Raw genomic sequence first — 16,951 nt, 5'->3', positions numbered from 1 at the left:
TCTGAAATTCACATTACCTTGTTATAATTTTTACTGGTCTCAAGAACTTCCTTAACCTTAATTTGACAATACCAAGTTTGTAAGCTAGCTCTAGTTAAGGCATGAAACTACAGAAATAGTTCACATCATGAAGTGGAAATAGTTCACGCCGTGAAATGCAATCGGTTCACATCGTGAAATGTAATCGATTCACGTCATAAAATGCAATCGGTTCACATCATAAAATGCAATTGGTTCACATCGTGTAAGGCTCTAAATCTGTTCACATCGTGAAGTGTAAATCGTTCACGTCGTGAAACGTTTTCTGCTAGTTCACGGTTCTTAATTTTGTCATACCCATGGTATCAGAGGTGCCAGGATAAGGCTACCTATTCTTAGCAAGGTAATCCCGTGAATTGCAGCGCTGATTGCAATGATGATGTCGAGAGCATTTCACGGCGTGAGATTGTAGAGAGTAGTTCACATTAGGAACTGGTCTCCTACAGTTTCACATGGAAAATTCCCGCATTTCAAACTGAGATGAGTTTGGGTGCATGAGTTTGGGTGCAAAATACATATCCAGATGCTTCCAAATTGATTGTGCCACGCATAAAGAATGTAATACGAGTTCAAGACACAATCAATGGCTCCTTATTTTTACAAATTTTCTAAATTTTTACGATTTTTATAAATTTTTGCAAGGAAAGAAAAATAGAATATCACCCTGCTCATTCACGTTAACGATTTTGGTGATACAAACATCAAAATTGACTAGAAAAAACACTAGAGCTTTCTTCCAAAGCCACTCCACTACACAAGCATACCACAAAAACAACCGATTTAACACAATTTTTCACTTCCACTCAAATCTTATCCATTCATTCCATACATAATGCACTACTAGAATGCAAAGGCAATGATGAAACTTATGTAATGGGAGCTAAAACTCAAAGAGGATGGAAGAAACAAAGCTGTTTCCCCAACAGTGGTGCCAAAAATGTTATGGGCTACCACACCTCCATCACCGTAGGAAAGAGCAATAGAACACAACTATCGAGGGCACTTACCAATGCTTCGAACTTGTGTCCCTTGAGGTCTCCAAGTTATAAGCTCCAATCCTCCAAGCTCCACCTCCATGCTGTCACCGTAGAGTCGATCACACCACCACACAAGGTAATCACTCTCTCTCACTCCTCAATACAATCATACAACATACAAGTATAGAGTAGGCACAAGTGCTAGAATGATCTCTCTCAAGTCAAAAGCAAGAACTCTCATAGCACAAAGGGAGATTGTGCCCATTCATTATAAGAAAATTCCTTATATACAATTGGCCCTTATTCACACTTGGGTGCCCAAAACTTACTTAATTAAGGCCTTGGGTGGCCAATATCTCATAATGTACAACTTTTATAGTGCCTTTGCATGACTTTTATTAATGTCCTCAAATGGAAGAGCATATTTGTTATTCTAAAATGGGATTAACACTGGAAGGGACTCCTCCTTCTCTTCAGCAATGTACCCGTAACTATGCCAAGTGCTGATAGCGTTTCCAATCTTCATATTCTAGACATATAAATCTCCGGGATCGATAGGTTCATATGTTAACATCTTGCGCCAAAGACTATGGCCTTTGTCTCATGATTCTCATATGTTCTTTTGCATCTCCACCTGACTTCGTGCACAAATCTTTGCAAACCCTATCAAGGGTATCCTTGAGAGTATAGTTGCTACCATTAGAAGAAGACATAATGAGTTCAACAAAGATTAGTGCATGATGGTGAGGGTTGTTAAGGTAGAGAATCATGGTAAGAGAGAGAAATACAATAAGAGGAAGAGAAAGGCAATAAGATTTGGAAGTGAGGATTAGAGTAAGAGCCAAGGATTATATTTATAGATATATCATACTAAAAGCAAAAAAAAAAGATTTTACACGGATATTCCCTAAATTTAGAAAAGTAAATGCATGGATAAGTGCTTTGTGTTAAAAAAAGGTAATTGCATGGAAAATCAATATAGACATCAACATTGAGAAGACCTTAAAATAATAAATGAAGATATTCCAGCCATATTGACATACAACCATATTGATTGTCCTCCTCAAACATTAAAAAAACGAAAAGTAAATAGACCTTAGACAGTTGATAGAACCATGATACAAAAGACATTTTACTATCGTAAAATGAAGGATCTTTTCAAAACTACAATACAATGTCATCAACAGTACAAAGTTCTTTTCAGATTGTTCTCCTGATGGCTACTAAACATTCTCATTAGGTTCTCCCTTTTTAGAGTGGGTTGATGTATAAACATATTATGCTTCGCATCTAACCCAAAAATACATAAATATACAAAATAAAGGTGCTTGCATGCACAATATGGTCTACCAGTCTGTACTCTGATTTAAAAATTGGGATGTGTGCATGATGGATTCTTTCCCATAGTCACTCGATATTTTTTTTTGTGTAGTAGGGATTCCTCGGTCTCAATTACAAACACTTCCATCTATCCAGCCTTAATGACCAAATGCTCAAAGACCATAGTTGTGTTTGAAATTTCCAAATCTATTCTCTTGGCTGCCATATCCAATATGCCACTTCTGTACTTTTTTGAACGATGGGCTACGTCATTTGCTTCTTAGCGTAGTCTGTTTTGCAACACAAATCTACCAGCCTCCAATGCTCGAACTTCATCCAACGTAAGGTTCGTACCTCGTCCAACTGGCCATACAACTAGGGGTCTGGTATTATATGCTCTCTAAGTATGATCCACGCTGTTGTTGCAAAACCACATGAACTAACGCCTCTGCCTCTTTGACCACTCTCTCAAATCTATTCTCTTGGCTACCATATCGGGAATTGAAAAAGAAGGCGAGAATTAAGACTACTTTATGGTGGTGACACATGCAACCCGTTTGCAACTAGAACTCCTTTAGGATAGTCTAAACAGAGTAAAGGTAATTGTTATCCACTTTTTACCAAATCTTGCATAAGGTATTTTTATGACTACCAAACACAACCTATGTGTGTACATTGCAAGTGAAGAAATCCACTCCTTTGCCACCTATTCCCTTGTGCAGACATGTGCCTAACCCCTCTATATGCAGAGTGAAGTTTAGATACAAGAAGCTGGCAAGGGAATTCTATACAAATAGCTATGTTGTCGATTGATGCAAGTTCATTTGCTCTATCTCCTCATCCCATAATCCTAGTAAAGAAGTAATGCAAGATGATGTTGGTGCATGGGATTATATATGGAAAATGAAAAACAAGGAATTCGAGAATGTGATCAAAGTCACGAAATGGGAATTTATGACCAATAAGATGTTTTATGTGTGGGACGGCAATCATCGCATTGTGGCATGGATGGAGAAGATTAGTAAATATGAGTCATCTTAAATTGCTATTTTTTTTAATGTGGTGTTAAGTTTTTTAAAATAGTTTTAGGACTAATCAGATTTTCACTAATTGTAGCATTCAAGAATATGGTATCAAGACATCCATGTTTTTCCTTATATTGAATTCAATGATGATAGTGAGGGGGAGGTCCTCACAGTCATAGCTCATTTAAACTGACAAGGGAATGTACACATTATGAGAATATATATCTTAAGTCTCTTTGACATGGGAAGGTCCAAGTGCAGTATGTTTTATCTTTCCTCATAACTCATAATTTATTTGCCATAGGATGAATGAAGTGGGCTAAGTTTCTTCGTCTCTTGTGGACAAAGTGTGTCTCATTAGGGCTCTCGGACTAGCAAATAAAGAAACAATCAATTATGAAGCACATAAGAGCGATGAACAAGGCATGGATGGAGAGAGGAAGAGAGGGAGGGGGTGGCCGTGGGAAACTCATGCCTAAGGTCTGTATTAATTAAATGCCACTTCAGACAATACAAATATTTGTCTGATACACATATATAAATATTTATATATATATATATATTTATCTGAATATATATTTAGATAAATATATTAATATATATATATATTTGTCTAAATATACATATACAATATATATTTGCTCCTATTCGAGGAAGCAATTTTCTTAAGAATTAGTAAAGTTTAACCTTAGTATCCATACATGTGATTGTTTTTTATCCTTTTTTCATCAAAACTATGTAATTTTTTTATTTTTTTTATAATGAGAGATTTTTATTTGTACCAAGCACTGTCCTTACGGATGAGAGCTGCTTCACCAATTACTCTACTGCACTGCCCAAATATATTTATTCAGTTGTAGCGGTACGCTGCTTCTGGAAAGAGACTCTTCGCTTCAGACGTCGTTCTGTTTTGACACTCGGAAACCCTAACCCTAACCCTGATCGAGGCACGCGTTTCAGGGCCTGAAGGCATCGCTTATCACCCTAATTGTTGCAGAAATTCTACCCTCACCCCCTCATCGTTGCAGAAGAAACCATAATTTTAATCCAACCTGCAACCATGATATATCAGCAGCAGAACCCGATTCCTGGGCGTTCTATTCCTGCATCTATAATAAATTCGCAGCGAAATGCTTCTGCCAGACCTTCCATGCCTGTGTTTATGATGCATCGGCAAAACATGGCTGCCAGACCTTCTATGCCGGTGTTTATGATGCATCGGCAAAACATGGCTGCCAGACCATCTATGCCTGTGTCAATGATGCCACAGCAGCAAAACATGGTTGCCGGTCCTTCTATGCCTATATCTGCTGGCTCTCTGCAGGACGGAAACAATCCCTTGCAGAATCCTGTATGTACAAGCATTGATCTCGAAGGCACCAACACAGTTGATCTTGAGAACAATCCCTTGATGTGTACAAACATGGATCTCGAAGGCACCCACACCGTAGATCTTGAGAAGCATCCTTCCGGGATCGTACCAACCATCCAGTAAGTTGATTCTACACTATGCCTTGTATGTGGGCAAATAGTGTGGATGATAATATGATATATAGGGATGGTTAACCATAGGCTTAACCTTTCATATATAGAAGGGATCAACAATATGCTCAATGGTTGGACATATGAAGACTTTGATTAGCATGAAAGATTAGGGTATGGCAACCCCCAGAAACCTAGCATGGATGTCTTGCCGTTTACATGAAAAGAAGATTGATTAGAGGTCAGAAGTAAAGAGGGCAATAAGGTTTTGCTAATAAGGTTTGTTAGATGAAAGGGAAGATTATCAAACAGAGGATAATAGAATCCTGTTAATGCTTGTGCAACTCTAACAGCAGCCAGGGAGGAGGATGGCCATCCAGGTACAGATAAGGCTCTCCTACGACCATCACCTTCAAAGCTTTTGCTAGAACTGCTGATATCCAGTTCTTGCTGCTGCAAAAGCACTCTTCTCAACAAACCTTTGTGGAGGTTTCCTTCCGAATCCAATAATACTTTGACACTGGTCAACAATCTAGGCATCAGGTAAATCAAGACCCTCAAAACCAGTGTTAGATACATGTCATCATGCAACCACTTCTCTGGAGACTTTGCCCAGGGATAAGGATAATTGACCTTGCTTTGGACCACCCCTTTGTGGAAAGCTTAAATTTCACACTATGGCCTAAACAGCTAACAAAACAGTTACAGAAACACAAGATGAAGAGAAAAAAAAACTGAAGTTACAGAAAGTGATCTTTATAAACAGACCTGTGATGTCCTTGTAAAATCCACCAATTACTTCTGCTGTAACAGGACCATGGTTATCATACTTCCACGGTATCGTTGTTTGTAAATAGGACAGGAAAACTTTGAACACCATATTGAGAAGGGCACTCTGCTATTATAGACACCAGGGCTTTGCTCAACATGACGTGGTGGTTATGGTAGTGGGTTGTGGGGGAGGATGGGGGGAGGTCATATTATACCTAGCACCTACAAATTACAATTACTGCATGTCAAGGGGCTTGAATTTCCACAAGAAAGGGGTAATTAGGGGTCTAATCTGCATTGACCCCTGCCTTGTATCCAATTAACACAAGGATCAAGGGGTTGGTCACCAAGGAGACCCCATTAGCCTCTGTAAACGTCCTTCCAATAAGTCTCTCCTAAAAAAGGTCCTTAAAAGATTTATTCGTCTTGTTTTCACAAGGTAGCAGTCTTAACATATTCAGGTGCCCTAAGCAGCATCCTCTTTATTAGTGCAAGGTTGGCTGTACCTCGATTAATCATGTAAGATTGCTAAGATTTGTTTGTCCAAGTCAAATCTAGACTTTCAGCTAAAGTTATGCATTAATTTGAGAGCTACTTGACCCAATCAAAGTTCCAAACTGAGTTGTATAATTGCGTTAGAAAGGTTCCCTCCAAAGGCTAGAATCTATTAGTGGAATGACATCTCCTTGTCTGTCTGCTATCATGGCATGGGGCCTTTAAAGATTGGTCAAGGTAGCAGCAAGGTGGAAGGTTAAGCTCCAAATTTGTTGCATCTCATGGGGGATTGGATGTAGATCAAGCAAATAAATAGATATATGCTAACCATTTGCTTGGCGTTCCAGGAATATCGTTTCCACCGTCAATATGGGTTGCAAGCTAGAGTTGAAGAAAATCGCTTTGCATGCAAGGAACGCTGAGTACAACCCAAAGGTGGGTTTGCAGTTGATATCTTTTGGAAAAATTGCCATTGGCCAATCATTCCAAATGTATTTGCAAATTGTATGTTGATGTTACACTGATGGCCTCCTGTATTTGACGCAGCGTTTTGCAGCTGTTATCATGAGAATCAGACAACCAAAGACCACAGCTCTGATATTTGGAACTGGGAAAATGGTATTGTAAGCTCTACACTGAGTGTTTGATAAGCTCTTAGGTTTGCTATAAATCTACAATAGGATTTCTTCAGGTTTCCTTTTACAACCAATCTCTCTCTCTCTCTCTCTCTCTCTCTCTCTCTCTCTCCATATATATAATGTTTTCTATTTCAATAGGTGTGCACAGGAGCTAAGAGTGAAGAGCAATCAAAGACTGCAGCAAGAAAGGTATATAACATAATGGTTGACTACAGAGGATTGCATTAATTGTGCACATTAATTGAGAGAGAAAGAGAGAAACTAATCTTGCTTCTTACCTGCAGTTTGCACGCATAGTGCAGAAGCTTGGTTTTCCAGCTGAGTTTAAAGTAAGCAAGAGGGCAGCGTATGTGATTATGTACAGAGTCTGCAGACACTCTTCTGTAAGGTAACCAGTGTCAACCTTTTTGCAGGACTTCAAAATCCAGAACATTGTGGCATCATGTGATGTGAAGTTCATCCTCGCACTGGAACTTATTGCTCATGCGCATGGTGTCTTCATAAATGTAAGGGAATATATTATTCAGTACCACAGAGAGCACTGCTTTCTACATTTGCATTTGTGCACTGTAACTGAGCTTTTGCTTTGCAGTTTGAGCCAGAGTTATTTCCTGGACTGATATACAGGATGAAGCAACCCAAAATTGTGCTGCTTGTATTCGTTTCCGGGAAGGTTGTTCTCACTGGTGCAAAGGTACAAGCTGCACCTCAATTATTGTTAATCATCATCAGTGGAACTAATTGTTAATAATCATCATCATTGCTTTGTGTTTTGCAGGTCAGAGATGAGATCTATGAGGCATTTGAGAACATATACCCTGTCTTGAACTGTTTTAGGAAAAAAGTTTAATGCACATTAGCATTAAAGCCCCATGTGCAAGTTGCAACCCAGCAATTTTTTATCATGTGAATGGCAGAGCGATCTAATCATGATGCAATGGACGGATAATCACCTTGTAGCTAAGAACATTGATGGAGCAGATTTTGCCAAGTCTTAGATTGCATTTTGCAAGAGTGCTAATGACATATGGACCACATATGTCATTACGCTTGATACACACGTCTGCTTGTCTGTGTATCTCAACAGAGGTTTAATCTCAAAACTGGGTTTTTCAATGTACTAGTGGGTAACCTGTGCTTCACACATTTTTTGAGACTCCAAATTCAAATTCTACCCAAACCTCCTCCAGAACATGCAAATTATTGGCACGTGACAGCTTTGTGAAACTCTTCCTCAAGATCACATATAAAGATATAGAGATGATTCAGCTGTTAAAAGGTTATGTAACTATTGAACCTGAAAACAAGTTTTTGTAATGTTTCTGAACAAGACTACTTTAAAAGCCTTGCTTTGAGCCCAACATTTAGTGCAGAACATGTGTTTGTTTTCCCCTTTGAGTAGATCCCTTTGTAGTCAAAATTCAATACTGAACCGATAGGCAGCTTCATTTAGGACACATGAGTGCTAGATCTTAAGTTAAAAGGGCAGCATGAGACACTACAAGATCCATTGGCAAGGAACCCACAGGAACAATTATACATGAAATAACTAAACTATGGAAGACAGACCTTGGAATAATGGAGTGGACTGCTATGAAATAAGGTCAATTAGTGAAGCAGCAATTAAAAGAGCTTCATAGAGTGTTGGAAAACAGACCTTGGAATAACAAAAGGATGGATGGACTTATAGTAGGTGGACACTAAGGAACGTTAAGGTTATCATTGTGAGGAAACTTCATCATTTTAGAGTAGTCAGGGTGGTGTACAAGGCAATGAAAATTGGTGAAAATGGGACTAGAGAGCAAGGACAGAAAATGTAATTTCATTTTATGGACATGTGTTTGGGCAAAGGTTAATTCCACCAAGGGTTGCCAACTAGGGAGCTTGTAGATAGTATCAGGCGGGCTGTAACCACGCGTATTGAGTTAAGATATTACAATTTTAAAAGTTGAACCTTATGTCGAGTCATCAAGAAGCTTCATTTTCTAATCATAATCTTTAGTAGAATGAAGATTGCTTTTGAGTTGAAGCACATTAAAGCGGACCTAAAAGCATAACGATGTCCAGGACGTGTGTTCTGTATAGCACAAAAAGCAAAGTTTTTTTTTTTTAATTACAAGGGGATAATGTAGTTTAAGCTAATTTGTAACTAACGCTACCACCAAATAGTTTTAAGCGGTAACTCTATAAAATTAACTGAGAGTACTAGGTAGTGTGGCCAGTTGGATTTTAATTACTCCTCTGCTACGGCCATGACAGCCGAAAATACTTTTGTTTATCCTTTTCTAAGGCCTCTTTTGATCTATTCTCGTGTCTCAAGCCTTTGTCTCCTCTTTGTGCTCGGTACTTCTTTGCTAAGCAACCATTATTGTGTTACTTCTAGCAGCAATTTGGCCTATCTTGCTACTTACTAAAGTGAGATGTCATTAATTGCCCATAGACATCCAAAGGGAGATAATTAAAAGGCCTTGTTGTTACATTTGGACTGAGCAAACTTGTGTGCCATTTACAAGAAAGATATGTATCATCAAAGAAAGGGAAGGAAGTAGTACCTAGCACACCCTCAGCATTTTGTACTACTTATTGTGAAAGAAATGGAAGAAAGAGTACTTAGCACACCCTCGGCATTTATTATGAAAGAAATGGAAGGAAGTAGTACTTAGCACACCATCGGCATTTTGTAATACTTTCTTCCATTTATTATGAAATAAATGTAAGGAAGTAGTACTTAGCAGTGTGTACTACTTCCTTTCATTTATAGTGAAAGAAATGGAAGGAAGTACTAGTACTTAGCACACCCTCAAAATTTTGTACTGCTTCCTTGAAATGGAAGGAAGTGGTACTTAGAACACTATCTCAGACTGTTATATAGCAGACTAGTATAAAGCAGACATAGCCAACTTGTGGTGGTTTCTTGCCAAGCCAACTGGTTGGTTTTATGTCCCAACTAATAAGCATGTTGAATGATTCTTCTCGTCCAATATCCTAGCCAACATCTTCCCATGCGTAATGTCCTAGCCAACAACTTCTGTGTAAGAAAACCAGCCCGGTGGCATCTTAAATTAGCCCTGTGTGACAGTCTTAAAAAAGTCCCAAACAGCGTGTGCTTTTAAAAAATGTCAGCTTTGTGTATTTTTTCAACTAAAAATATGAAAAGACGATTAAGATTTTTTTGTAGTCCTTATAGTTTAGTTAATAATGGAACTATCGAAACAAAAAAAAAAACCGGTAGATTGAGGAGTTGTCCTTAGTTTGATTGGCTAAAATAAATGACTATTTTTTTTCTATAAGCACTGTCACGGAGCGGTGATCTTGGGTCGCGTTCTGGGCGCGAGTTCCCACTCGGGACTAGAAAATCCAGTACAAAAGTGAAAACAGAGAGTACTTGCTGAATGTTTCACCCCAAGACCTATAGCTCGTCTCGAAGAGGACGATGAGCCGATCGTTTTGAGTACTGGGACTCTGAAAACGGAGTTTGTATGAAGGAGTTATGACCAAAAATGTACAACCGACAATGGAAAACGGTGTCACCCAAATGCGGGCTTCCAACCCAAAACTTATATTGATAAAATGCTGACACGCGACGAGATTACAATGGGATCACAAGAGTGATGAGAGAAAATAACTTGCGGGTATCCGAGGCACGGGATCCCTTTCCTACAAGCCGTCTTGTATCTAAACGAAGGTAGGAGAGGTCGGGCTAGGCCACATTACTCCACCTCAAGGTACTCCCATATAGATGCAAAGAATTCGGGGCGTCCAAGCATGTTGGAATTAGGGTTGCAGGAAAGCACACAAAGCTTGGAGAAGAAAAAGCAAGAATGCACACAACACAAAGTGTATTAGATTGTGTCAATGTACAAAAGATAAGTTAGCCCTAGAATGATGGGCGTATATACAAGCCGGGGGAAAAAACCTCCTAAAGAGGGAAAAAGTGCCCTGGCGGTCCTAAGTGTGTTCACACACATCACTGCCTATATATATGGCAACAAATCTCCCCTGGGAGTGATGGTGTGAACGAGAGCTGGCACTTATGTATAGGGAAGTGCCATGCCCGAAGTAGATCAGTCCACAAAGGGGAGCAAGCCCAAAGCTTTGCGGAAAGCTTCGAACTTCTCACGAGGAAGTGCCTTTGTGAAAAGATCGGCGAGGTTGTCCTGTGTTGGCACATAGGCCAAGTTGATCTCTCCTGCTGAGAGTCTCTCCGTGACATAGTGATAATGCACCTCAATGTGCTTTGTACGAGCATGAAAAACTGGGTTTCTCGCAACTGCCAATGCGCTCTGACTGTCAGTGTAGATAGAGGTGGCAGACCAACACCCAAGTCAGCCACCATAAGCCGTCTGAGCCACACACACTCAACTGTAGCTGTGAAAGCTGCCCTGTACTCAGCTTCACAACTAGAAGTGGCCACAGTAGGTTGCTTCTTGCTCAACCAAGATATGCATGAGCTACCGAGCATGAAACAAAAACCACTTGTGGACACTCTTGTGTCATAGCAACCAGCCCAATCTGAGTCCGAAAAAGCATGTAAACTGGCGGCAACGATCCCCCCTTGGGATAAAACAACCCAAGATGTATGGTGCCACTCAAGTAGCAAAAGATGCGTTTAACTGCCTTCTAATGTTGAGACCCTGGGCTATGCATAAACCTGCTCACCTGTGAGACTGCAAACTGAATGTCTGGCCTCGTAATGCATACATAAATGAGGCAACCAACAGCTGTCTGATAGAGTGTGACATCAAAGTGATCTCCAGCATCATGAAGACTCAACTTCAAACCTGTCTCCATTGGAGTAGCAATAGGCTTGCAGTCTTCAAGGCCAAATCTCTACAACAATGTCTCAATATACTTTGTCTGACACAAAGCAATACCTCCATCACACTGCTTAAATTGTATCTCCAAATAATGATGCAAATGTCCCAAATCTGACATCTCAAAAGAGGCATTCAAATCAGCCTTAAAATCAGCAATATGACTCTCATTTGGTCCTGTGAGCAGCATGTCATCGACATAGAGAGTAATGATTAGATGTACATCATCCACACGTTTAACATACAAAGTGCTTTCTGTTGGACTATTCTGAAAACCATGTGCAATCAAATATGCATGTATCTTTTCATACCAAGCTCGTGGAGCTTGCTTTAAACCATATAAAGCCTTTTTCAACCTCCACACTTTGTTTTCCTGCCCTCTTTGAACAAAACCACAAGGTTGCGATACATACACCTCCTCATGCAAATCTCCATTCAAGAATGCAGTCTTTATGTCCAACTGATGTACATTCCAACCATTATGAGCTGCCAATGCACAAATGCTACGAATGGTAGTCATACGACAAGTGGGAGCAAAGGTCTCATCAAAATCAATGCCCTTTTCTTGAGCATAATCCTTTGCAACAAGTCTAGCCTTATAGCGACCAACACTGCCATCTGGCTTTTGTTTCAACTTAAAAACCCACTTACATCCAATGACCTTTTTACCAATAGGCAAATCACACAAAGACCATGTACCATTCTTCATTATAGCATCATATTCACTTTGCATTGCAGCCAATTAATTTTTTTATTTTTGTGCCTCATCAAATGAAAGAGGTTCTTTCTCTTCACACATACTAGACACAGCCAAAGCATAACAATCTGCTGAAAACCTGAACGACTACGACTAGACATAGGTGCATCAATTTTACTATCACGCAAGGTTTGCACCAGCCATTTAGGCATACCTCTAGCCTGCTCATTTTCAGCCCTATCCTCATAAATTACATCCTGTAAATCTGCATCAGAAATAGGCTAATCTATGATGTCATTTAAAATCTGCATAGGCTGAATATTTGCCTCATTAGGACTTACATTTGAATTCCCACCTGTAAACAGAGGCAAAAACGTATCAAATACATCCCGTGAGCTCACACCTGTCTCTTTGGTACATGATAACAAAGGCTGCACAGCATCTTCCACAAAAATAACATCTCGACTAATCAAGATACGCTTTGACTGTGGATGATACAATCTGTAACCCTTGCTCTCAGCACTGTAACCAACAAAAATGCATTTGACAGCCTTATCATCCAATTTTCTACGTTGTTACACAGGCACTAAAGCATAGGCCAAGCAACCAAAGACACGCAAGTGACCAATAGAAGGCTTCCTGCCATGCCAAGCTTCGTATGGAGTAATAGACTGCAAGGCCTTAGTGGGACACCTGTTGAGTACATATGCATCACACATGACAGCCTCAAGCCAAAACGCATGTGGCAAAGCTTGGCTCTTGACCATACATTGTGCCATCTCCATAAGTGACATGTTTTTCCTCTCAGCATCGTGTTTTTCCTCTCAGCAACACCATTTTGCTGAGGGGTATATGGCACTGTACATTGGTGTTTTATCCCACGACTAGCCAGAAATGCATCAAACTCTTTAGACATGTACTCCCCCCCTCGATCAGAACGGAGGGTGCCCACAGGACAATTGGATACATTTCCAATCATAAGCAAAAATTGTTTGAAGCACAAAAACACTTCGAACTTTGCCTTCAGTGGATATACCTATGCATGCCTTGAGTAATCATCAATGAAAGTCACGAAGTACAAGTGTTTACCAAATGACGGAGTTTGCATAGGCCCACATACATCACTATGTACAAGTTGCAATTTGCGAGTGGCCCGCACAAAACCATCCTTTGGAAACGCAGAACGCTGCATTTTGCCCAAAATACAGCCTTCACAAATATGTTTCAATGGTTCCTCAAGAGGGGGCAATAAAGCAACCATATCAAATTTCTGCAAACGCAGCAAACTAGCAAAGTTCAGATGACCAAAACGAGCATGCCATAGTTTTACATCTGAAACTGCCTTTTCATCAAAAACTGCATTTGTTGAATCTTCCACACACTTGTCATAAGAATTGAGCCTATACAGCCCACGAAACAAGGTGCCAGATACAATAATCGTATCACCAGAAGTCAAATCATGAACAGTACATCTGTCATCCACAAATTTGACTACAAGTCCAAGTCTAGCAAGCGCAGAGACAGACAATAGATTCTTCTTTATCCCTGGCACATACAAAGCATCTGAAAGTATGAAAACGATGCCATTTGCAGCAGTAAGCATAATTTTACCAACGCCCTTCACTGGGTAAGAAGCATTATTGGCACATGTGACAGTATTCCCATTAGCGACAGCCTCAAGACAAGTGAATATATCACGATGCGAGGTAATGTGCTTTGTAGCACCACTGTCAAAATACCATACATCAGAGTCAACAGAAACTGCCAAACATGCATCATGTACAGATGGGTCATACTGGCAATACACGCTAAATGCCCATTCTGTATCCTGCACAACATTTGCAGAATCTGCATTTGTAGAAGCATCCGCTATTGTGGCTGCATTTGACTCTTTCTTCTTTACCTCTTTAGTCTTTAGCTTAGGGCAATTCTTAATGACATGATCAGTTGCTTTACAATAGTTGCCATCTTTTTCTTGCCTTTATCAAGAGCCTTCTCAGACCTATTGTTGCTACCTGTGGAAGGAGAAGAAGTTGCAGACCGGAGAAGAAACAGTGGAAGGGGCTGCCTTACCACTTCTTCTCTGCTGGGGCAGCAACAAATGCCTAATCAATTGCACGCTGCCTAGCCCTGTTTTGCCTGGACTGCGCTTCTTATAAGAGCATGTTGACTAAAGTATCGTACTTGACAACATCAGGTCTGTCCTCAGTAAAACAAGTCTCCACTTGGAAGCAAAAGTCTAATATGACTCAGGTAAAGCATCAAGAACAGTCTGCACAAGAGAATGATCAGGAATAATCTCACTTGCAGAAATCAATTGTTCCTTGAGATCTTTAATCTCAGCAAGAAAAACATTCATGTCATCATCTTCCTACATAATCTTTGATTCTGGCTCTTTGCGTAGGTAAGAGATTTTGCCTCGTTACGACCTGCATACAAACCAGCTAGAATATCCCAAGCCTGTTTTGCTGTTTTACTAAACGAATATGTGGAGTGATGTTACGTTTGACATAAAGTGCAATCAAGGCATGAGCCTGCGCATCTTTACAATCCCATCGAGCTTGTTCAGCAGTGGGTAAAATAGCAGCAACAGTAGAGCTGCTAGAACCTGCAACATCCTCAACAGATCCTACATCCACAGAACCTGGACATACATCCATACCCTGCACAATGTTCCACACTCCTTTTGCAACCAAAACATGATGCATTATGTATGCCCAAAGTGGGTAGTTGCTGTCTCTATCCAGTTTGTCATCAGCAGTCAACATGCGAAATACATCATTGTTGTTATCAGCCATGGCCACTGACTGAAACTGATGCAAAAGCTACCTATAATGAAGCAAAAACTGAACAGAAAACAACTCGTGCTATGTAGCATGGTCCACATTAGAATACATATGCCTGTTTTACAGAAAACTGCACTGTTGAAATTTCTGCAGCAGCAGCAGAAAATGACGAAAACACCTGTGCAGAACTTGAAATGCAAAAACGAAGCCTGAAACGGCCTCAGATGCAATTTCTGAGAACGCAAAGCCCTATGGGATTATTTGCAGAGTATAGGGACCTCCACAAGCACTCGTGAAAGCTCACCTCAATTGGAGAACATGAGTCAGAGGGTGCTGGCGGCATAGCCCTGGGAGCCGAAACCTGCTCTGATACCAATTGTTGAAATTAGGGTTGCAGGAAAGCACACAAAGCTTGGAGAAGAAGAAGCAAGAATGCACACAACACAAAGTGTATTAGATTGTGTCAATGCACAAAAGATAAGTTAGCCCTAGAATGATGGGCGTATATACAAGCCGTGGGAAAAAACCTCCTAAAGAGGGAAAAAGTGCCCCGACGGTCCTAAGTGTGTTCACACACATCACTGCCTATATATATAGCAACAAAGCATACCTCAAGAGCAGCATGTGAGGCCGGATAGAAATCCCAAAAATCCCATGCCACATACGCCCCCCTTTTGAAGAGCTTGAAGTCCCTTTCAAGCCATTATTCTGGCGGTACATTATCCTCCACGGGCACTATGTTGTAAAACTGCAGAACCCACGGACGTGCCATTTCAATCATTTTTCCTTGTGGTACCCATGTGCAATTTGTCATGGGTCGATATTTCCATTTCACATAGAATTCTGGCGTTCCCCACCGGAATCGTGATTTCAATATCAGTTCTGGTTCAAAAGGCGTAACGGCGGATGTGGCACCATCTGCTAGCATCGGTACATGGCGACCAAAATGGGTATCGGGGACAAACCTTTTGAGAAGGCTTATATGAAATGCATTATGTATGTGTATTGTTGTTGGCAAATCTATTTTGTAGGTGACTCCATTGTAAGATTTGAGCACTTTGTATGGGCCATAGAAGCGGTGAATGGCCACGGACTTGCACAATGGTACCTCAGCCGTGGGTTTATTTGAATTCAAAGATGGAATATTCTACGCCCACCAAAAGGTGTATGTGCCCAATGACCCGGACCTCAAAGCCATGCTACTTTGGGAAACCCACGACTGTAAGCTAGCCGGGCATAGTGGGCAGAAGCGCTCGCTCGAGCAGCTTTGACGTCATTTCGTCTGGCCATGCATGACTGAGGATGTCATCGAATATGTTTGTACATGCCCAACTTGTCAACTCGTGAAGGCACAGCGAGTCAAACCAGCTGGTTTACTGAAAACCATGCCCGTCCCGTCAAGGCCATGGGACATTGTAAGTATGGATTTTATTGTGGATCTCCCGGAGTCCCACGGATTCAACACCATATTTGTGGTAGTGGATTATTTTTCGAAGCAAGCACACTTCATTCCATCAAAACCACCTCTCACAGCATATTAGACTGCAACGCTATATTTTGTTAATGGACACACAATTACGCATGTCTTCAGCATATCACCCACAAACAGATGGTCAAATGGAGCGAATCAATCAAGGCATAGAAGACTACATTCACAATTATGTTTGTGCCGATCAGAAGGATTGGGCGAATTATCTAGAAATTTTAGAGTTCCATTATAACAACTCCGTGCACACAGTGCTACCAGGTACACGCCGTTTGAATTGGCCACCGCGGTAAGGAAGTCATTACACCTCTCGCCATTGCCACCGGTGATGTACATGCCGAAGATGCAGATGCAGAGGAGTTTTTGCAGCAGCGGGGTAGAAATGAATGCGAGTTCACAGCAGCATCTAGAACATAGCAAA

At 40.6% G+C, this 16,951-nt stretch overlaps 1 protein-coding gene across 2 annotated transcripts; it reads left to right on the top strand.

Moving 5' to 3' along the window:
- The first annotated feature begins 4,184 nt into the window (after positions 1–4,184).
- LOC147613586 (TATA-box-binding protein 2-like) lies at positions 4,185–8,101 on the top strand. 2 transcript variants are annotated; one of them, XM_086781195.1, is made up of 8 exons: positions 4,185–4,852; positions 6,457–6,544; positions 6,656–6,727; positions 6,886–6,936; positions 7,032–7,076; positions 7,161–7,253; positions 7,375–7,441; positions 7,526–8,101. In XM_086781195.1, exons 1-8 carry the CDS (start codon positions 4,422–4,424, stop codon positions 7,534–7,536), a joined length of 858 nt encoding a protein of 285 aa, XP_086637321.1. In that variant the 5' UTR covers positions 4,185–4,421; the 3' UTR covers positions 7,537–8,101. The 2 variants fall into 2 exon arrangements, with proteins under 2 accessions (XP_086637321.1, XP_086637320.1); XM_086781194.1 differs by having other exon boundaries at positions 7,340–7,441.
- The last annotated feature ends 8,850 nt before the right edge of the window (positions 8,102–16,951 follow it).

Source organism: Cibotium barometz, chromosome 43, assembly GCF_041138505.1.
Source record: "Cibotium barometz isolate CiBa-2024 chromosome 43, ASM4113850v1, whole genome shotgun sequence".
NCBI lineage: Eukaryota > Viridiplantae > Streptophyta > Polypodiopsida > Cyatheales > Cibotiaceae > Cibotium > Cibotium barometz.
The sequence above is the reverse complement of the archived record's forward strand: the minus strand, read 5'-3'. Positions and strand labels throughout refer to the sequence as shown.

Bases quoted from the DNA above. Each gene is read 5' to 3' on its own strand.
- LOC147613586 (XM_086781194.1), top strand. From the start codon at position 4,422: ATGATATATCAGCAGCAGAACCCGATTCCTGGGCGTTCTATTCCTGCA. The intron at 7,077-7,160 runs GTAAGCAAGAGG...ACCTTTTTGCAG, and splicing joins GTTTTCCAGCTGAGTTTAAA to GACTTCAAAATCCAGAACAT. The intron at 7,254-7,339 runs GTAAGGGAATAT...TTTGCTTTGCAG, and splicing joins CGCATGGTGTCTTCATAAAT to TTTGAGCCAGAGTTATTTCC.